Source organism: Lepidochelys kempii, chromosome 1, assembly GCF_965140265.1.
Source record: "Lepidochelys kempii isolate rLepKem1 chromosome 1, rLepKem1.hap2, whole genome shotgun sequence".
NCBI classification, from domain to species: domain Eukaryota; kingdom Metazoa; phylum Chordata; order Testudines; family Cheloniidae; genus Lepidochelys; species Lepidochelys kempii.
This window is the reverse complement of record NC_133256.1, coordinates 301563105-301579875: the sequence shown is the minus strand read 5'-3', so window position 1 is coordinate 301579875 and position 16771 is coordinate 301563105. Positions and strand designations below refer to the sequence as shown.

Sequence of the window (16771 nt, the reverse complement as noted above, 5' to 3'; positions counted from 1 at the left end):
ATGTTATTGCTGATATCATATTAATGACATTGAATCTAGGAACAGAATCTTGAAGGACGGGAGCGGGGAGAGAGAAATGATCATTAGAAGCAAAAATATTAAGATTGGATTTCTGATTTCTTGTGATAGATGAGATGGAGGAGGATTATGAAAGATCACAATGACCAATAATCAGTCTACATTCTGAAGACTTATATTACAAGCAACACTTTCATTTTTTTAAAATGTTGTGTCTCCATCAGGCCTCTGGCTCATGTGAGAATCTTTAGTCCCATTATATGAAAGATTGTGCAGAACCATTGTTCTCCGTCACACAATAGAGCCTGAAAGTTTTGACTGGAAAATTCTACAGAACACTTAGAGGATGAGGTGCTGTATTCAACAAAATTATCACCTATCACCAACTTCTCCATACCCAGGAGCGGTTTCCCTCCTCACTAAGCAACATATGTTGAATATCAACTGTACATCATTCTCCGTTTCTGCCTAGAGAGAATGCTGTGTGCTCACCCCTTAATCTGCATAAAGCTTCAAAAGATGATGAATCGACACTAACTAATAGCCAGTTATTATACTGTAATAGCCAAGGGGGTTCTCCAGGTGTTCTTAAGAAAAGGAGAACAAACAAATTATTCAGTGGTATCTCTGCCCCTAAAGATGAAGCTTAAATATGTGAAAATGCAATTTAATTCATTTCACTTTTGATTCTGTCATAGAATGTTAAAGGTCAGTGAATACATGAGCTATATAGAATAAGGGTACGTCTTCACTACTCGCCGTATTGGAGGGTAGTGATCGATCTATCAGGGATCGATTTATTGCGTCTCATCTAGACGCGATAAATCAATCCCTGAATCGACGCCTGTATTCCACCTCGGTGGGAGGAGTAAGCGGAGTCGATGGGGGAGCCGCCATGGTCGACTTGCCACAGTGAGGATGGCCAGGTAAGTCAAACTAAAGTACTTTGACTTGAGTTATGCTAATAGCATAGCTGAAGTTGCGTATTTTAGTTCATAAACCGCCCCCACCAGTGTAGCCCAAACCTAAGTTATTTACATTCTTTACAATGGAGCAAATGCTGATATTTATATTTGTCCAAATATAGTTGGTTTCAGATTCTGTTGTGCAGAAAAGCTCTTTGGTTTTAGTTTAGGCAGCAGGTAGACAGGACATTTTCTTCATTTGGATTAGTTCATTCAAAGTTGAGAAACTGAATGGGAGTTGGAAAAGCTGGAAAGCTTACTTTTCCAATAAAAAAAAGAGGTGGAAGAGGATGAGAACTACTAATTCTAAAAATTTGAAGGAAACTGGGTCAGATTTTTAAAGATATTTAGGCACCTGAAAATGCAGATAGCTACCTAATCTGTTTAGGTGCTTTTTGGGGGAGGGGGAGAAGGACTCAAACTAGAAACCTATCTTCATCTTTAAGTACATAAAGACCCTTGAAAATCCTTCCCATGACTACCAGAAACAGTCAATTCATCAACTATTGTTAATATTTCTTTAATCAGTTTTAAATGCAAAATGTATTTTGATTAAATTTATTTTTTCTTATGTATTCAGCACATGTTAAAAGGTACTTGTGTTTAACAAGAAGCCATTTTAAAAAATCAAACCTAGCTGCAAACCCATCTGACTTAGGCCTGGGCTATGCTAGGGAGGGGGTTCGAACTAAGATACACAACTTCAGCTACGCTATTTGCGTAGCTGAAGTCCAAGTATCTTAGTTCGACTTACCTGGCCATCCTCATGGTGGCAAGTCGACCGCGGTGGCTCCCCCGTTGACTCCGTTTACTCCTCCTGCTGAGGTGGAGTACAGGTGTCGATTCGGGGATTGATCTATTGCGTCTAGACAAGACGTGATAAGTCGATCCCCGATCGATCACTGCCCGCTGATCCGGCGGGTAGTGAAGATGTACCCTCAGATACTTAATGAGGTACCTGACATTGTGACGTATTTATAAACTTGAGTTGACCTCAGAAAAGAATGTTTTCCCTCTGATTCTGTATATAATTTTTAAAAAGCAGCACCCTTTAACTCATTAAAATTTGAGGAAGTCTCATTGATACAGCATACTTTATTTAAACGATTTTAATAGATTCTAGTAACTTGAGGCCTTAATATAACTTCAAATTTAATTTTAAATAGTTTATTTGAGAAAATGTATTTAAATACAAAATCTGATTTTAATCTTAATTTTAATCTTTAATCTTTAATTTAATTTTAAATTTAATCAGTTTTGTTATATAGGAGAACAAAAAAAATCTTAATATCAGAGGTGTTTGTGTGTCTGCATGTCTGTCAGTATTTTGTGGGAGAGCACTTTATTTTTGTGGAAATTTCTCACCAACTGAGAATTTGTCACTTTCATTTTGGAGTGAATTTTTATCATCTAGCCATTGAAGCCAATGGAAAGTTTCATAGGGCCTTAACTGATGGGACCATGTGTAGTATTAATTCTGTTTTAAAATCTTGTTCTTGGAGTCCTGCAATACTAATCATACTGGCAACAGTTGCAGCCAAAAAAAAAAAGTCTAGAGGCTCTTGATAAATCCACAGTTCTGTAGGATTAGTAACTGACGTGCTGTTGTGACATGACTAAAGTTGCTGCTGTTACAGAATTGAACCCTTCTCGTATTGTAGATACTTGCAGGGGAAAAAGCTGACAGATGCTATAGTGATTCTTACTGACATGCTGGATAGATAGAAAATACTTTTAAATGACTGAGAATTCATCATGATTTTGGTCCGCTGGGATGCTACTAATATTAAAATTGATTTGCTGTATCTCATTTCTCAGATCTTTTACAGGCATTTTTAAGGAATGTATGCATCGTCTAAAAAATGAACGGTAGTTTACATTCCATAATTTAGTTAAACTGCACTAGTTGCAGTTTATCTGTACCTCATGTTTTACTGTATTTTCTAATAATTTTAGAAGTAAACTTTTATGAACTAGTGCCCAGGGGAACTTATTTCAATACTTGTAAAAATACTGAACTTGTTAAAATTCTGCCTTAAAAACAGCTTAAATTTCAATCTGGATCTGATGCAGATAACATCACATACAGGCATGAAGCATTATATGGTGCTGCAGTGGTTCTTTTCATGTGTGGCACTCCCAGATATTCCCAGTGCACCTGGGTGTAGTGTTAAAAATGTAATGGAAAATCATACTGTGTGCATAGTACGTACTTTTTGAAACCATAACTTTATTACCAAATCAAATTTCTTCAAACATGTTAGACTTTTCTCACTGAGAATTAAGTACTGCACCTGGAAAGCTTAGTTTTAAAATCATCCTACAGTTTTTGGTTCATGTAGTACCTGAGCAATATTCTTTACATATTGTGGCAGAACTCCAACCTTGTCCCCGTGGGTCCTGCGCTTCATGCTAGGTTCAGAGGCTCACTGCAACCCTCCACATAGTCTCTAGGGCCAGGGGTACAGTCTACTGAGCCCTTTTCATCATAAGCCAGCAATGGAGGTTAGTGAGAGAATTCCCACAGTCTTTATTGCTCCTACATGCAGTTGGCCTCATGCAAAAGCAGTTTAGCCTCCTGTTCTGACAGGGGCCTGTTTTCCCATCCCAGGAGGTGTTTCTGTAGTGGTGGGTTGAGGGGAACCCAGGCCCGCCCTCTACTCCAGGTTCCGGCCCAGGGACCCTAATGGTAGCAGCTGTTGGCAGCCAACCTTTTTGATTAAGAAGTTATGAATACAATTATTAAACTTATAGTGAACTAAGTGGACTAAATTTTTCCTAACGTGGGGTACAATAAATGTTACTGTACAAAAATAAAATGGCAGGGATATTTTGTCTGCATGTCTCCACTGGTGCTTCAGAGTTATGATCTATGATCTATAGTTTTCCTCCAAGGTGCTTTTCAGCTTAAAATCAGAATATCAAATGCACCATTCTGTCTTGGTGATGCATTTTTTTCCTTCCTTAGAAAAGGTTGTGCTTCACCTAAATCAGGGGTTGGCAACCTTTCAGAAGTGATGTGCCGAGTCTTCATTTAGTCACTTTAATTTAAGGTTTCACGTGCCGGTATTACATTTTAATGTTTTTTAGAAGGTGTCTCTCTCTATAAATCTATATATTATATAACTAAACTATTGTTGTATTGTAAAAGAAACAAGGTTTTCAAAATGTTTAAGAAGCTTCATTTAAAATTAAATTAAAATGTTGATCTTACGCCGCCAGCCCACTCAGCCCGCTGCTGAGGTGAGGCTGCTGAGCGGGGCCTGCAGCCAGGACCCCGGCTGGCAAGGGGCCGGTAGCCAGAACCCCAGACCGGCAGTGGGCTGAGTGGCTCAGCCCGCTGTCGCTCATGGGTTCCATCCACCGGCTCCTGTCAGCCGGGATCCCAGCTGCCGGACTTGCTCAGCCAGCTGCCGGTCTGGGGTCCCAGCCCTGCCCACATACAGTGAGTACCTGCCTCCTCCCTGGTTCTGGCCATTCTCTTCCTCTCTCTCTGCACTGAGCTGAAGGTGGAAGTGCTCTGAGCAGAGGGCTGGGGGTGAAGGAGCAGGCTGGGGGTTGGGGTGTAGGGTCTGGCCAGGAGCTAGAATGAGGGAGGGGGCTCAGGGTTGGGGCAGGAGGTTTGGGTGTGGAGCGCTTACCTGGGCAGCTTCCATTTGGTGGGAGGGTTGCAGGTGGGAATGTGTGTGGGGGGGAGGTGCTGGAGCTCCCATTTGGTACTCAGGGTGGGGATGTGGGGGGTGCAAGAGTCAGGGCTGAGGGCACTCTCTCTCTCTTGTCCTACCCGCCCTATGAGTCCCAATTTCATCATGGACACCAGGCATACCACTCGCCTGACCCTCACACTCCATGTTTTGGACAGCCATTGTATCAGCTGCCAGCCCCCCACCCTCAATGGCCATATTGAGATCCCAGGTGGGGCCAAGAGACAACAAGTCTCCCAGGCCCCTAGCGTAGCATACCATCCTCCTCCAGCTGCAGCGTCAAAGGGGTTGGAACCTCCTGAACAACTGGTGGAGGAAGTTGAAGCTGAGGCAGAAAAGGAAGACACCCTTCAACTTGTCTTTCATCATCCTCGCCTGATGAGGTGGTGATGCCCTCTCCGCCATCCATGGTGGATGACTTTAAATCATTCCAGGACTTTACTCAGAGGGTGGCAGAAGCCCTGCAAATACAGCTGTATGAAGTGGCAGAGCTTCACCGCAAACTGGTGCACATTCTACACTCTTCCATCTCTGCCAGAGTGGCACTTCTGGATCCTGCCAGAGTTATATGGCAGACCCCAGCATCCATCCTGCCAACATGCAAACAGGTGGACAAAAAGCATTATGTGCCGGTGAAGGGCACCGAATTTTTATTTTCCCACCTACCTCCAAATTCCCTCATTGTGGATGTAGTTAATTGGAGGGGCTGTCAATGCCAGTTTAAACCCACCCCGTATTACCAAGATGGGAAACATATGGACCTGTTTGGTAGAAAAACACATTCATCAGCCACTCTTCAGTTCCAGGAAGCAAATTACCAGGCCTTGTCAGCCACATATGACTACCAGAACTATGTGAAACTAGGTTCCTTTATTGATCAGCTCTTGGACTCCCACAAAGACCAATTTATGGCCACAATTAACAAGGGACAGCTGGTCGTGAAAACATCTCTCCAGTCTACATTAGATTCAGCAGACATGGCTGCATGTTCAATTTCCACGGCCATGGTTATGAGAAGGGCTTCATGGCTGCCTTTGTACAGCTTCCATAAAGAGATCCAAAGCATGGTGGAGGACCTTCCATTTGAGGGAAAGAAGCTGTTCGCCAAAAAGATAGATGCATCCCATCACATGTTGAAGGATTCTTGGGTGACTCTTCAATCCCTAGGGATATACATGCCGGCCTACAAGAGAAAATACAGCCCTCAGCTGCAGTTTAAACCCCAGTCATCACAGTACACATCTCAATACTCATCACAGAGCTCTTATGAACCACAGAGAGAGAAATCTAAGTTCCCCAAGCAAAAGCAATCAGGACCACAACTGACTTAGTTTTAGCCCTCAACTTTGAAGCCACAGTTTTATGTGTTGGTCGAGGCACCTGTAGAATACTCTTCTTGCTATCTTACCCTGGAAAACCCCACTCCTCTTTTCGGAGACTGTTTTACCCTGTTCTGCAGCACCTGGGAACAGATAATCTGCAACAAATGATGGTGTTGGAAATAATCTAGAATACATATGCTATCCACTTCTCCCTTCCCTGTCCCTCTTCAGGGACCCTTCTCACAAGAGTCTAACTACATCAAGAGCTAAGCCATCTCTTCAGTGTAGGAGCTATAGAGCCTATGCTGGTACATCTTGTTACCCATTCTTGGGCCAGCCAAGAAATAACCACAAACAAAGGTGAACTAGAGCAGTACTGAGGGTTGATTTATTGCTTCCCTTATTTGTGCAATTATACTCACAAACAATGCATTTATGCTGACAGGCTGCAGGTGCAGGTGTTGGTTTCGATTTTGCAGTAGAACTTTCTGGTACCAAAGAGAGGTTGGGGACCCATATTGGACCTCTGAGTGCTCAATAGATATGTCAAAGCACAAAAATTCAATCAACGATCATCCCAGCATTAGAAGGAGATTGGTTCTCGGTCCTCAACCTTCAAGATGCATAATTCCACATTTCTTTCATACCAAGTCACAGGCGTTACCTCAGACTCACACTGGGCCAGGACCACACACTTTTGGCTTCTCATTGGACCCCAAGGTCCTCTCGATAGTAGCAGCCCACTTACGCTCTCAGGGCATAATGTTTTATCCTTACCTGGATGATTGCCTTCTCAGGGCACGGTCCTACACAGAGGTCCAACGGGTCACTCAGGTCACATGCAACCTGTTTCTGAATCTGGGTCTACAGATAAACAAACAAAAATTGACCTGTAATACCAGTGCAGATCCTAGATTTCATAGGAGCCGACCAAGACTCCATTCAGGCAAAGGTGGTACTCCCACATCACAGATTTGTCAATCTCTCTTCTTTGATAGAAACAGTGCAATCCAGGCCCCAAATTTCAGCCAAGCATTGCCTCCAGCTTCTGGGACACATGGCCACAGACACATCGGTTATTGCTCATGTCAGACTATGAACGAGATGCCTTCAAGCATGATTCAGTTCAGTTTACAAGCCAAACAGAGACAACATAAATAAACTTATATCAGTGCCCACCAGGGTCAAACTATCCCATAACTGGTGGAAGAACCTGATAGACATCTTTACAAGAATCCCGTTTATTCAATCCTCCCCATCTCTACTCCTGATTAGCGATTCATCCCTTAGAGGATGGGGCGCGCATCTCAGTGGTCACAAAATACAGGACATATGGTCTCTTGTGGAGACATGTCTCCATATCAACCTGCTCAAGTTCCGAGCAGTCAGAAACACGTATGCTCGCTTTCTCCCACTGATTAAGGACAAGCATACAAAGGTCATGACAGACAACATGGCCTGCATGTACTATATAAACCGACAGGGAGGTGCAAGGTCTCGTTCCATAGGTTCTATGCACAGAGAATAAGTGCATCTCCCACAGCATCTTAATATCAGCAGCCTACCTATCAGGAATATACAAAACAGTGGCTGACTATCTCAGCCACAAATTCCCACATGAATGGGAGATAGTTGGCTATTGTACACGACATAGTCTGACAATGAGGGACACCAGTAATAAATTTATTACTGATCAGAACAAGAAATGTCCACTGTACTGCTCCAGGGCAGGAATTGGACGACGCTTCTTGGGAGACACTCTCCTTCCTTGAGTCAAGGGCCTACTTTACACCTTTTTCCCCCCATTCCCTCTATTACCGAAGGTCTTGTTCAAGATAAAAAGGGAACATTATTATTCTGATCACCCTCACCTGTGTCACGCAAACCACTGCAACTGGCATTTTGTCCACCAATGACTCTACTGGTCACTCCTTGCCTCCTGTTTCAGAATGAGGGACGAACCTTCCACCCCAATCTGTGGATCCTGTGCCTCAGCGTGGCTTCTTCATAGATTTGGCACATAGAGATATCTCGCTCTGAGGAGGCACAGGAGCTGCTATTACACGGTAGAAAGAGCACTACTCATTGTACCTACCTCCAGGAATGGAAGAGGTTCCAGATCTGGTGCCAACCCAAGGGTGTCACATCTAATATAGCCACCCTACCGGTGGTCTTAGACTACCTGTTAACCTTAAAGAAATCGGGTCTCTCTATTAACTCCCTGAAGGTTCATTTAGCAGCAATCACAACTTTTTACTGGCAGGTAGAAGGCTATTCAACCTTTTGCCACCCAACTACAAAGAGGTTTCAAAGCAAACCTCTTCCCACAACCCAGGCCCCCCACTCCCAATAGAACCTAAGTCTAGTGTTTAAAAGGGCTGACTAGACCGCCATTTGAACCCATGGCCACTTGTTTACTAACTCACCTTTCCATGAAGATGGTGTTCCTCATTTCCATCACTTCAGCCTTAAGAATAGGGGAGATGAGAGAGCCTTGATGGCATATTCCCCTTTAATGTGTTCTTCTCTGATAAGGTCACACTCAGACCACATCTGAAGTTCACCCCTAAAGTGACTTCTGCATTTCACATGTATCAACTTATTCAGCTTTTAACATGTTATCCCAAACCTCATGAGGACAACAGGAAAGCCATCCTCCATATTCTCGCCGTGAGAAGAGCTGTGGCCTTCTATTTGGACAGGACAAAGGCCTTTAGAAAATCTCTGAGACTCTTCCTCTCTGTTGTGGATAGATTGAAAGGTGCAGTCGTCTCAGCTCAGAGGTTCTTCATGTGGGTCTCTGGCTATATTAAACTCTGCTACCAACTACGTGGGGTGATACCTCCATCTTCAATACGCACGCATTCCACTAGGTCAGTCTCCTCATTGATGCCTTCTCAAAGCGTATTCCTATATCTGAGATCTGCAGAGTAGCTACCTGGGCATCTGCGCATACCTTTGCAGAATATTGTGCTATTTTAGGGGACTTGGCTACAGATGCCCAATTTAGTGCCATAGTACTGTCATCTCTATCAGCCTCTACTCCAAAGTCCCAGCCTCCAGTGGTGGGTACTGCTTGGGAGTCACCTACAGTAGAGCACCCATAGGGACACTACTCAAAGGGTATGTCTATGCTACGAAATTAGGTCGCTTTTATAGAAGTCGATCTTTAGCAATCAATTTTATACAGTCGATTGTGTATGTCCCCACTAAACGCATTAAGTTGACGGAGTGCATCTTCAATACCGTGGCTAGGATCGACTGATGGAGTGGTGCACTGTGGGTAGCTATCCCACAGTTCCTGCAGTCTCTGCTGCCCATTGGAATTCTGGGTTAAGCTCCCAATGCCTGATGGGGCAAAAACATTGTTGCAGGTGGTTTTGGGTCCTTCCCTCCCTCCCTTCGTGAAAGCAACAGTAGACAATCGTTTCATGCCTTTTTTCCTGGGTTACCCGTACAGATGCCATAGCACGGCAAGTAGGGAGCCCGCTCAGCTCACTGCTGCTGTTGTGAGCATTGTAAACGCCTTGCGCATTATCCTGCAGTATGTGCAGAACCTAGCTAAGAGATGCCAGCACAAGGATAATTGTGAGGAGGACATGGACACAGACATTTCTGAAAGCATGGGCTGTGGCAGTTGAACATGGTGGTGACAGTGGGACTGGTTGATACAGTGGAATGCCGATTCTGGGCCTGGCAAACCAGCAGAGGTTGGTGGGACTGCATGGTGTTGTAGGTATGGGATGATTCACAGTGGCTGCGAAACTTTTGCATGCATAAGGCCACGTTCCTTGAACTTTGAGTTGCTTTCCCCTGCCCTGAAGTGCAGGAATACCAGGATGAGAGCTGCCCTGACAGTTGAGAAGCGAGTGGCGATAGCCCTGTGGAAGCTTGCAACACCTGACTGCTACCGGTCAGTCAGAAATCAGTTTGGAGTGGGCAAATCTACTGTGGGGACTGCTGTGATCCAAATAGCCAGTGCAATCCCTGACATTCTGTTATCAAGGGTAGTGGCTCTGGGAAATGTGTAGGTCATAGTGGATGGCTTTACTGCAATGGAAATCCCTAACTGTGGTGGGGCAATTCACGGAACGCATATCCCTACCGTGGCACCAGACCACCTTGCCAACCAGTATGTAAACCGCAAGGGGTACTTCTCAATGGTGCTGCAAGCACTGGTGGATCACAAGGGACATTCCACTGACATCAACATGGGATGCCCGGGAAAGGTGCATGATACTCGCATCGTTAGGAGCTCTGGGCTGTTCGAGCAGCTGCAAGAAGGGACTTGCTTCCCAGACCAGAAAATTACCATTGGGGATGTTGAAATGCCAGTAGTTATCCTTGGGGACCCAGCCTACCGCTTGCTCCCATGGCTCATGAAGCTGTACACAGGCACCCTGGACAGTAATAAGGAGCAGTTCAACTATAGGCTGAACTAGTGCAGAATGGTGGTAGAATGTGCCTTTGGACGTTTGAAAACTCGTTGGTGCTATTTGCTGACTAGGTTAGACCTCAGCACAACCAACATTCCCATTGTTATTGCTACTTGCTGTATGCTCCGTAATATCTGTGAGAGTAAGGGAGAGATGTTTATGGCGGGGTGGGAGGTTGAGGCAAATCGCCTGGCGGCCAATTTTGAGCAGCCAGACACATGGGCAATTAGAAGAGCACAGCTAGGCATACTGCGCATCAGAGGGGCTTTGAAAACCAGTTTCGTGACTGGCCAGACTACATTGTGTTTCTCCTTGCTGCAAACCCTCCCCCTTTGTTGATTTTAATTCCCTGTAAGCCAGCCACCCTCCCCCCTTTGATCACAGCTGGCAAAGGAAATAAAGTAAATTGTTTTGAAACCATGCATTCTTTCTTTCTTTCTTAATTTTTTTAAAAAATTGAGAACGGACAAGGTAGCCCGAGTGGGGTGGGTTGGGGGAGGAGGGAAGGACAAGGCCACATTGCTTATTGTAGCCACACTACAAATCCAAACTGTTTGAATGGCAGCCTTCTGTTGCATGGGCCATCCTCTGGAGTGGAGTGGCTGGGTGCCCGGAGCCAGCCAGCCTGCCCCCCCGCGTTCTTGGGCGTCTGGGTGAGGAGGATATGGAACTTGAGGAGGGCAGGCGGTTATACAATGGATGCAGCAGGGGTCTGTGCTCTTGTTGGCTTTCCTGCAGCTCCAACAGACGCTTCATCATGTCAGTTTGCTCCCCCATTAGCTTCAGCATCGCCTCCTGCTTCTGCTCATCGCAGTCACTTAATGCTTTCCTGGCCTCTGCCACTGAATGCCTCCGTGCGTTAAGCTGTGCCCTATCAGTGCGGGAGGACTGCATGAGCTTGGAAAACATGTCATTGCGAGTGCATTTTTTTTCACCTTCTAATCTGTGATAACCTAGGGACGGAGATGATTGGGGGAGCGTAGAAACATTTGCACCTGGGGGGTGATAAAAAGGGAGAGTAAAATTTTAAGATAACGTTTCTGAGAACAAAAGGGAAACTCTTTCACAATGAATCAATCAATTCACAGCAGACCGCACATGTGCTTTAGGTACAAAGTCGCATTTTGCCTTTTATATTGAGTGCCTGCCAGTATGGTGACACATCACATATGGCTGGGCAGCAGAATTCGGTTTCCAGGCAGCCATGATAAGCCAAAGGGTACACGGGCTTGTCATCTTACACCTTCATAACATGTGGGAATGGTTTCAAACTGCAAAGCCCTCCTTTCCTGTAGCAAGCAATGCTAGTTGGGTTTCACATTTAAAAGGAGGGACTGTGGTTTTCGGGTGGATGTGCAGCGTGCACCTCCCCTCACCCCACCGCATGGCTATTCTCTGGGATGATCCCTTCACCCCTCCCCGCACCACGTGGCAGTTCTCGGGAATGATCCTTTTTAGCCAAGCGCAAACAGCCCAGCATGAACGGGGTCCTTTTACTGTTCCCTTACAAAAATTCCCCTATTTCACCCAGGTGACTGTGAATGATGTCACTCTCCTGAGGCTAACACAGAAAGATATAGACCAAATGTTGCTTGAATGCGACCAAAACCCAGGACCATTTGCTGCCATGCTTTGTGCTGCAATGATTCCAGACTACTTGTTACTGGCTTGGCGTGGTAAAGTGTCCTACTGTGGAGGACGAAATAAGGCAGCCCTCCCCAGAAACCTTCTGGAAAGGCTTTCAGAGTACCTCCAGGAGAGCTTCAGGGAGATGTCCCTGGAGGATTCCTGCTCCGTCCCCAAACATGTTAACAGACTTTTCCAGTAGCTGTACTGGCCGCGAATGCATCCCAATTCTTCAGAGCAAATCAAACATTAAACACTATTGCTTTTAAACCCTGTACTCTAGTTACAAATGTGCACTCACCAGAGGTGTCTTCTCTGACTTGAGGATCAGGGATCCCGCCTTGGGAGGATATTGGCTCCAGGGTGATGAAAAGATCCTGGCTGCCAGGGAGAACGGATTTACCGCTTGCCTGCTGTGCATTCTCATTCTCCTCCTCCTCCTTCCTCATCCACAAAATCCTCCTTCCTGTTGCATGAGACTCCCCCCTTGCAGGTGTCCAAGGACAGTGGTGGGGTAGTGGTAGGGTCCCCTCCAAGAATGCCATGCAGCTGATCATAGAAGTGGCATGTATGGGGCTCTGACCTGGAGCTACCATTTGCCTCCTTTGTCTTTTGGTAGGCTTGCCTGAGCTCCTTAACTTTCACGCAGCACTGCTGTGTGTCCCTGTTGTAGCCTCTCTCCACCATGCCCTGTGCGATTTTGGCACATATATTAGCATTTCTTCTTTTTGATCAGAGTTCGGCCTGCACAGATTTCTTCTCCCCATACAGCAACCAGATCCAGTGTCTCCCTTTGGATCCGTGCTGGTGCTCGTTTGCAATTCTGGGGGGACTGCATGGTCGCTTGAGCTGCTGAGCTCACCACACTGACCAAACAGGAAATGAAATTCAAAAATTTCCCAGGGCTTTTCCTGTGTACCTGGCTAGTGCATCGAAGTTCAAAGCGTTGTCCATAGTGGTCACATTGGAGCACACTGAGTTAGCTCCTGGAGGCCAATGCTGTTGAATTGTGTCTGCACTACCCGAAATTTGACCCAGGAGTCTATTTTAGCACTACTCCCCTTGCCGGGGAGGAGTACAGAAGTCTATTTTAAGAGTCCTTTAGGTTGACTGAACAGGGTTGGTTGTGTCTGTAGACGCATTTATTTTAAAATCGACCTAACGTGGCTAAATTCGACCTACGCTTAGCCCCATAGAGTAGACCAGGGCTAATAAGAAGTTGTTGTTCAGTTTGTTCAGCAGTAATGGTTTTTAGAGATGTGTCCCTATGCGAGCTCCACGACCCACTGTCCTCGCCTCTACTTTGGAGTTCCACTAGTTGATTTTGCGGTAGAGAGGGAACTGAGGAGGGTGCCTGTGGACGCTGGCCGGCCTCGTGGCAGGCCGGACGTACTGCTGTTGAAGTTCTCCAATCAGTGGTCCAGGGCCATGTACACGCCTACAGTGGAGCACCCGTAGGGGGACACATCTTGAAGAACCATTGTGGTGAGTAACTTCTTCTTTTGTCCTCCTTAATGTATTTCAAAATGTTGTTTTCTTTTGATGTGGAAGGAAGTGAAAGCACTGCATGTCTCTTAAAATTCTGATATTTTTTCCCTGCAAGAGCTCTCTGCGAAAAGGATGATTTCTTTTCCCCCCTCTACCTCAAGCTGTGAGGCCAGTTGTCTTTTTAGCCCTTGCATAATTGTTTGATCACACTAAACTCATTTTTCTTAACTACAAATTTGTCAGAGACTGTGGAATCATTAAGAGTGAGGTGTTTCTCTAACTATCTAATTTGTAGATGCAGCTACTCTGCTTTCTTTATACCTCTAAAAGTCCTTCTTATCATACCATCCGAAAGAGTGCCAAAGCCAAAATCATTTAAAAATAATGGACACCTGCACAGTGATGAAGGTATGACACCTGGGCTGATGCTTCAGAAATTACAAGTACGTAAATTAATTCCTTTTTTATATTGCAGGTTCAGACTGGGACTGAAGTATGGAGATATGAAACGCATGGTCCAGTCCCCCAAAGGTTTACTATCTAACATTTTAAAACAATAGGTGTGACAAAAAGCCCACCCCCGTCAGTGATCAGGGTAATTAGTACTAACTGTGTTAACTTTCTCTTCAAAATATTGTGAGCAACTCTAGTCAATAGTAAAAATGTTCATCTCTAGTTTAGAATAAGATTTTGGATTACAGTCAGGTAGTAACTTTAGTAACTTTATCACCTGTTTGCTATTTTTCCTTGGATGCAGGTTACAAATTTAAGTCCTTTCTAAACATTAAATTAACTTTAAAAAAACCCTTGAATTGTGTAAGGATGATACACACATTGGCAGATTCTGTAATCTGAAGGGCTGTCATACAAAGATACATCTGAATAGTTTATTTAACTAGGTTGTAATGTACATAGCAAAAATAGTTTTAAATGTAAATCTAAAATTATTAGACTTATTGGGGGGAGGGATAGCTCAGGGGTTTGAGCATTGGACTGCTAAATCCAGGGTTGTGAGTTCAATCCTTGAGGGGGCCATTTAGGGATCTGGGGCAAAAATTGGGGATTGAAGAGGGGTGGACTAGATGATCTCCTGAGGTCCCTTCCAACCCTGATATTCTATTATTCTAATGCTGTATATTTCTGATAAAACAGCAGTGTATTCCAATAATTATCCAAATTATGTGAAATAAAAACTTAAATTCTGCAATTAAGAGTACTGTTGTCATTTTGCTATATATACAGCATTGACAGTGAAGCTAACATTGGACATTTACAGTGGCCTGATTTCTGCCTGTAGACATTGAGACAACACAAATAATAAATCTCACTGTGAGGACACTTTTTTGTGAAACACTGTATACATTTTTTTCTTTAACCTCACTACTTCTAGTTTGTGTGTGTAAAATTATTAGTGTCATGTGTGCATGGTTCTTTACAAAGAGGACAAAAATGCTTCATGTGAAATAATATTTAAACCTTTATGTATTTACTAGAGATTTTATTTATAGTCTGTTTGTTTGTTTGTTTGTTGTATTTTAACCATAGTATGAAACTAGTGCAACTACTACAGAAATCAGACTAACAAAAACCAGGTTATTCAAAACATACACAGTATTCCTAAATCTCTTTTTAGTTATTGTAACATGTTGGTGTAATATCATCCTCAGCCTTTTCATTTTGGTAATTCTGGTTCAGTCAGTGCCCTCAGGAGAACGTATGTTTGAAAAATAAATTGATTCATATCACCAAGGGTAAAGCATCAGACACAAAACTCAGTATTTATCATGCTGATCAGAATTGTTGCCTTGTGCTCTCTACCTGGTCTCTCCATTGTGTTCAGCCTTATGGTTAGGTTGTACCGTCTTCAGGGCATGGACCATCTTCTTAGCACAATGGGCTGCTTCTAGGCAACTTCAGAGTACAAATAATAAATAATTTTCCCCTCTATTTAGTCGGCACTTAATGTTCTACATAACCGTCTTTTGCTCCAATTGTCTAATTCCAAATATACCTTTTAACAAATAGCATTTGATAAAACTGAATTTCTACTTTCTTAGGTTGCTGCCCCCCTCAGGAAAAATTAGATTACTTGATGTTGGCAGCTGCTTTAATCCATTTCTGAAGTTTGAAGAATTCTTGACTGTCGGTATAGACATTGTCCCAGCTGTTGAGGTATGTAATGTTTACTGAATTTATTTTTAGTTTGAGTTATGTATTTTAGGGGTACTTTCTAAAGTGTAAGACTTACGGGAATATGGGTCTGTTTTTAAAAGCAGGTATTCTGTTTGGCTTCTGGAGGACGGGGGGATTGAGGAAGGAAATATCTCAAGTTTGTTGAAACAATCTAAGTTTATCAATATTATCACATTGGTCAAGCCCCTATAACATGAATCTTTAGTTTTAAACAAGAAAAAAACCTGGCAAATCCCATAGACATGCAGTATATTTTTAAAGGTTGTTTCATTTTTCATTAGCTAAGAACAGGAAAGAGAAGACAAATTACTTTTTATCCAATTTATAATATGGTAAATATACTATAATCAGAGCTGTTGGCTGGATGCAACAAACACCACAGAATTTATGGCTGAAGTTAACATTTGTGGCCCCACACAAAATTGCACAGGCTTAATTAAATCTGTGCAACACACAATATCCTTAATTAAACCAGTGCAACCTCTGTGTTTTGGAAAAGTCCTGAAATGTTTTTAACTTGCTGTTATCATTATGTACTGCTTTTGTCTCCCCGTTTTGGCCTTACTTATGTTAGTGAGGATTAACCAGACTCTAACAGAATAACAGTGCCTTCAACAAGAGTGAGTCACAAGAGAGTGGGAGGGAGATGAGAAGATACAGAAAGGCACAGATTTTTATTTTAAATCTTTAACCACATCCACTGACTCCAAGAATCCTGAAGTGAATGAGCAATTTCATATCTTTTATTTTAGAAATGTAATTAGAAGCTAATAAATATTACAACTAATCTTTGTGAAGACAAAGTAAAAATGTAAAAGCAGCCACTGAGAGTAGTGCTAGTCAAATCAGTAGTATGACCAAATTTGATTGAAAACCGAGGGAGCTGTCATATTTAAACACAGTAATATTTCAGCCTTCATATTCTTTGATACTAATCCAGACAGTAGTTCACAGTGGGTGTTAAGTCAGGAATATATAGGATAGATGTGGATTCAGTAATATTAACAGCTTGAGGATAA

General features: G+C 43.5%; 1 protein-coding gene across 2 annotated transcripts in view; it reads left to right on the top strand.

Annotated features, from left to right (window-relative positions):
• SAMTOR (S-adenosylmethionine sensor upstream of mTORC1) overlaps positions 1–16771 on the top strand; it is a 60967-nt gene that overhangs the window by 36763 nt on the left and 7433 nt on the right. For both annotated transcript variants that reach the window (XM_073328119.1, XM_073328120.1), the window contains one exon: positions 15617–15731. In XM_073328119.1, the coding sequence (XP_073184220.1) occupies positions 15617–15731 (115 nt within the window). The remainder of the gene's footprint in view (positions 1–15616; positions 15732–16771) is intronic.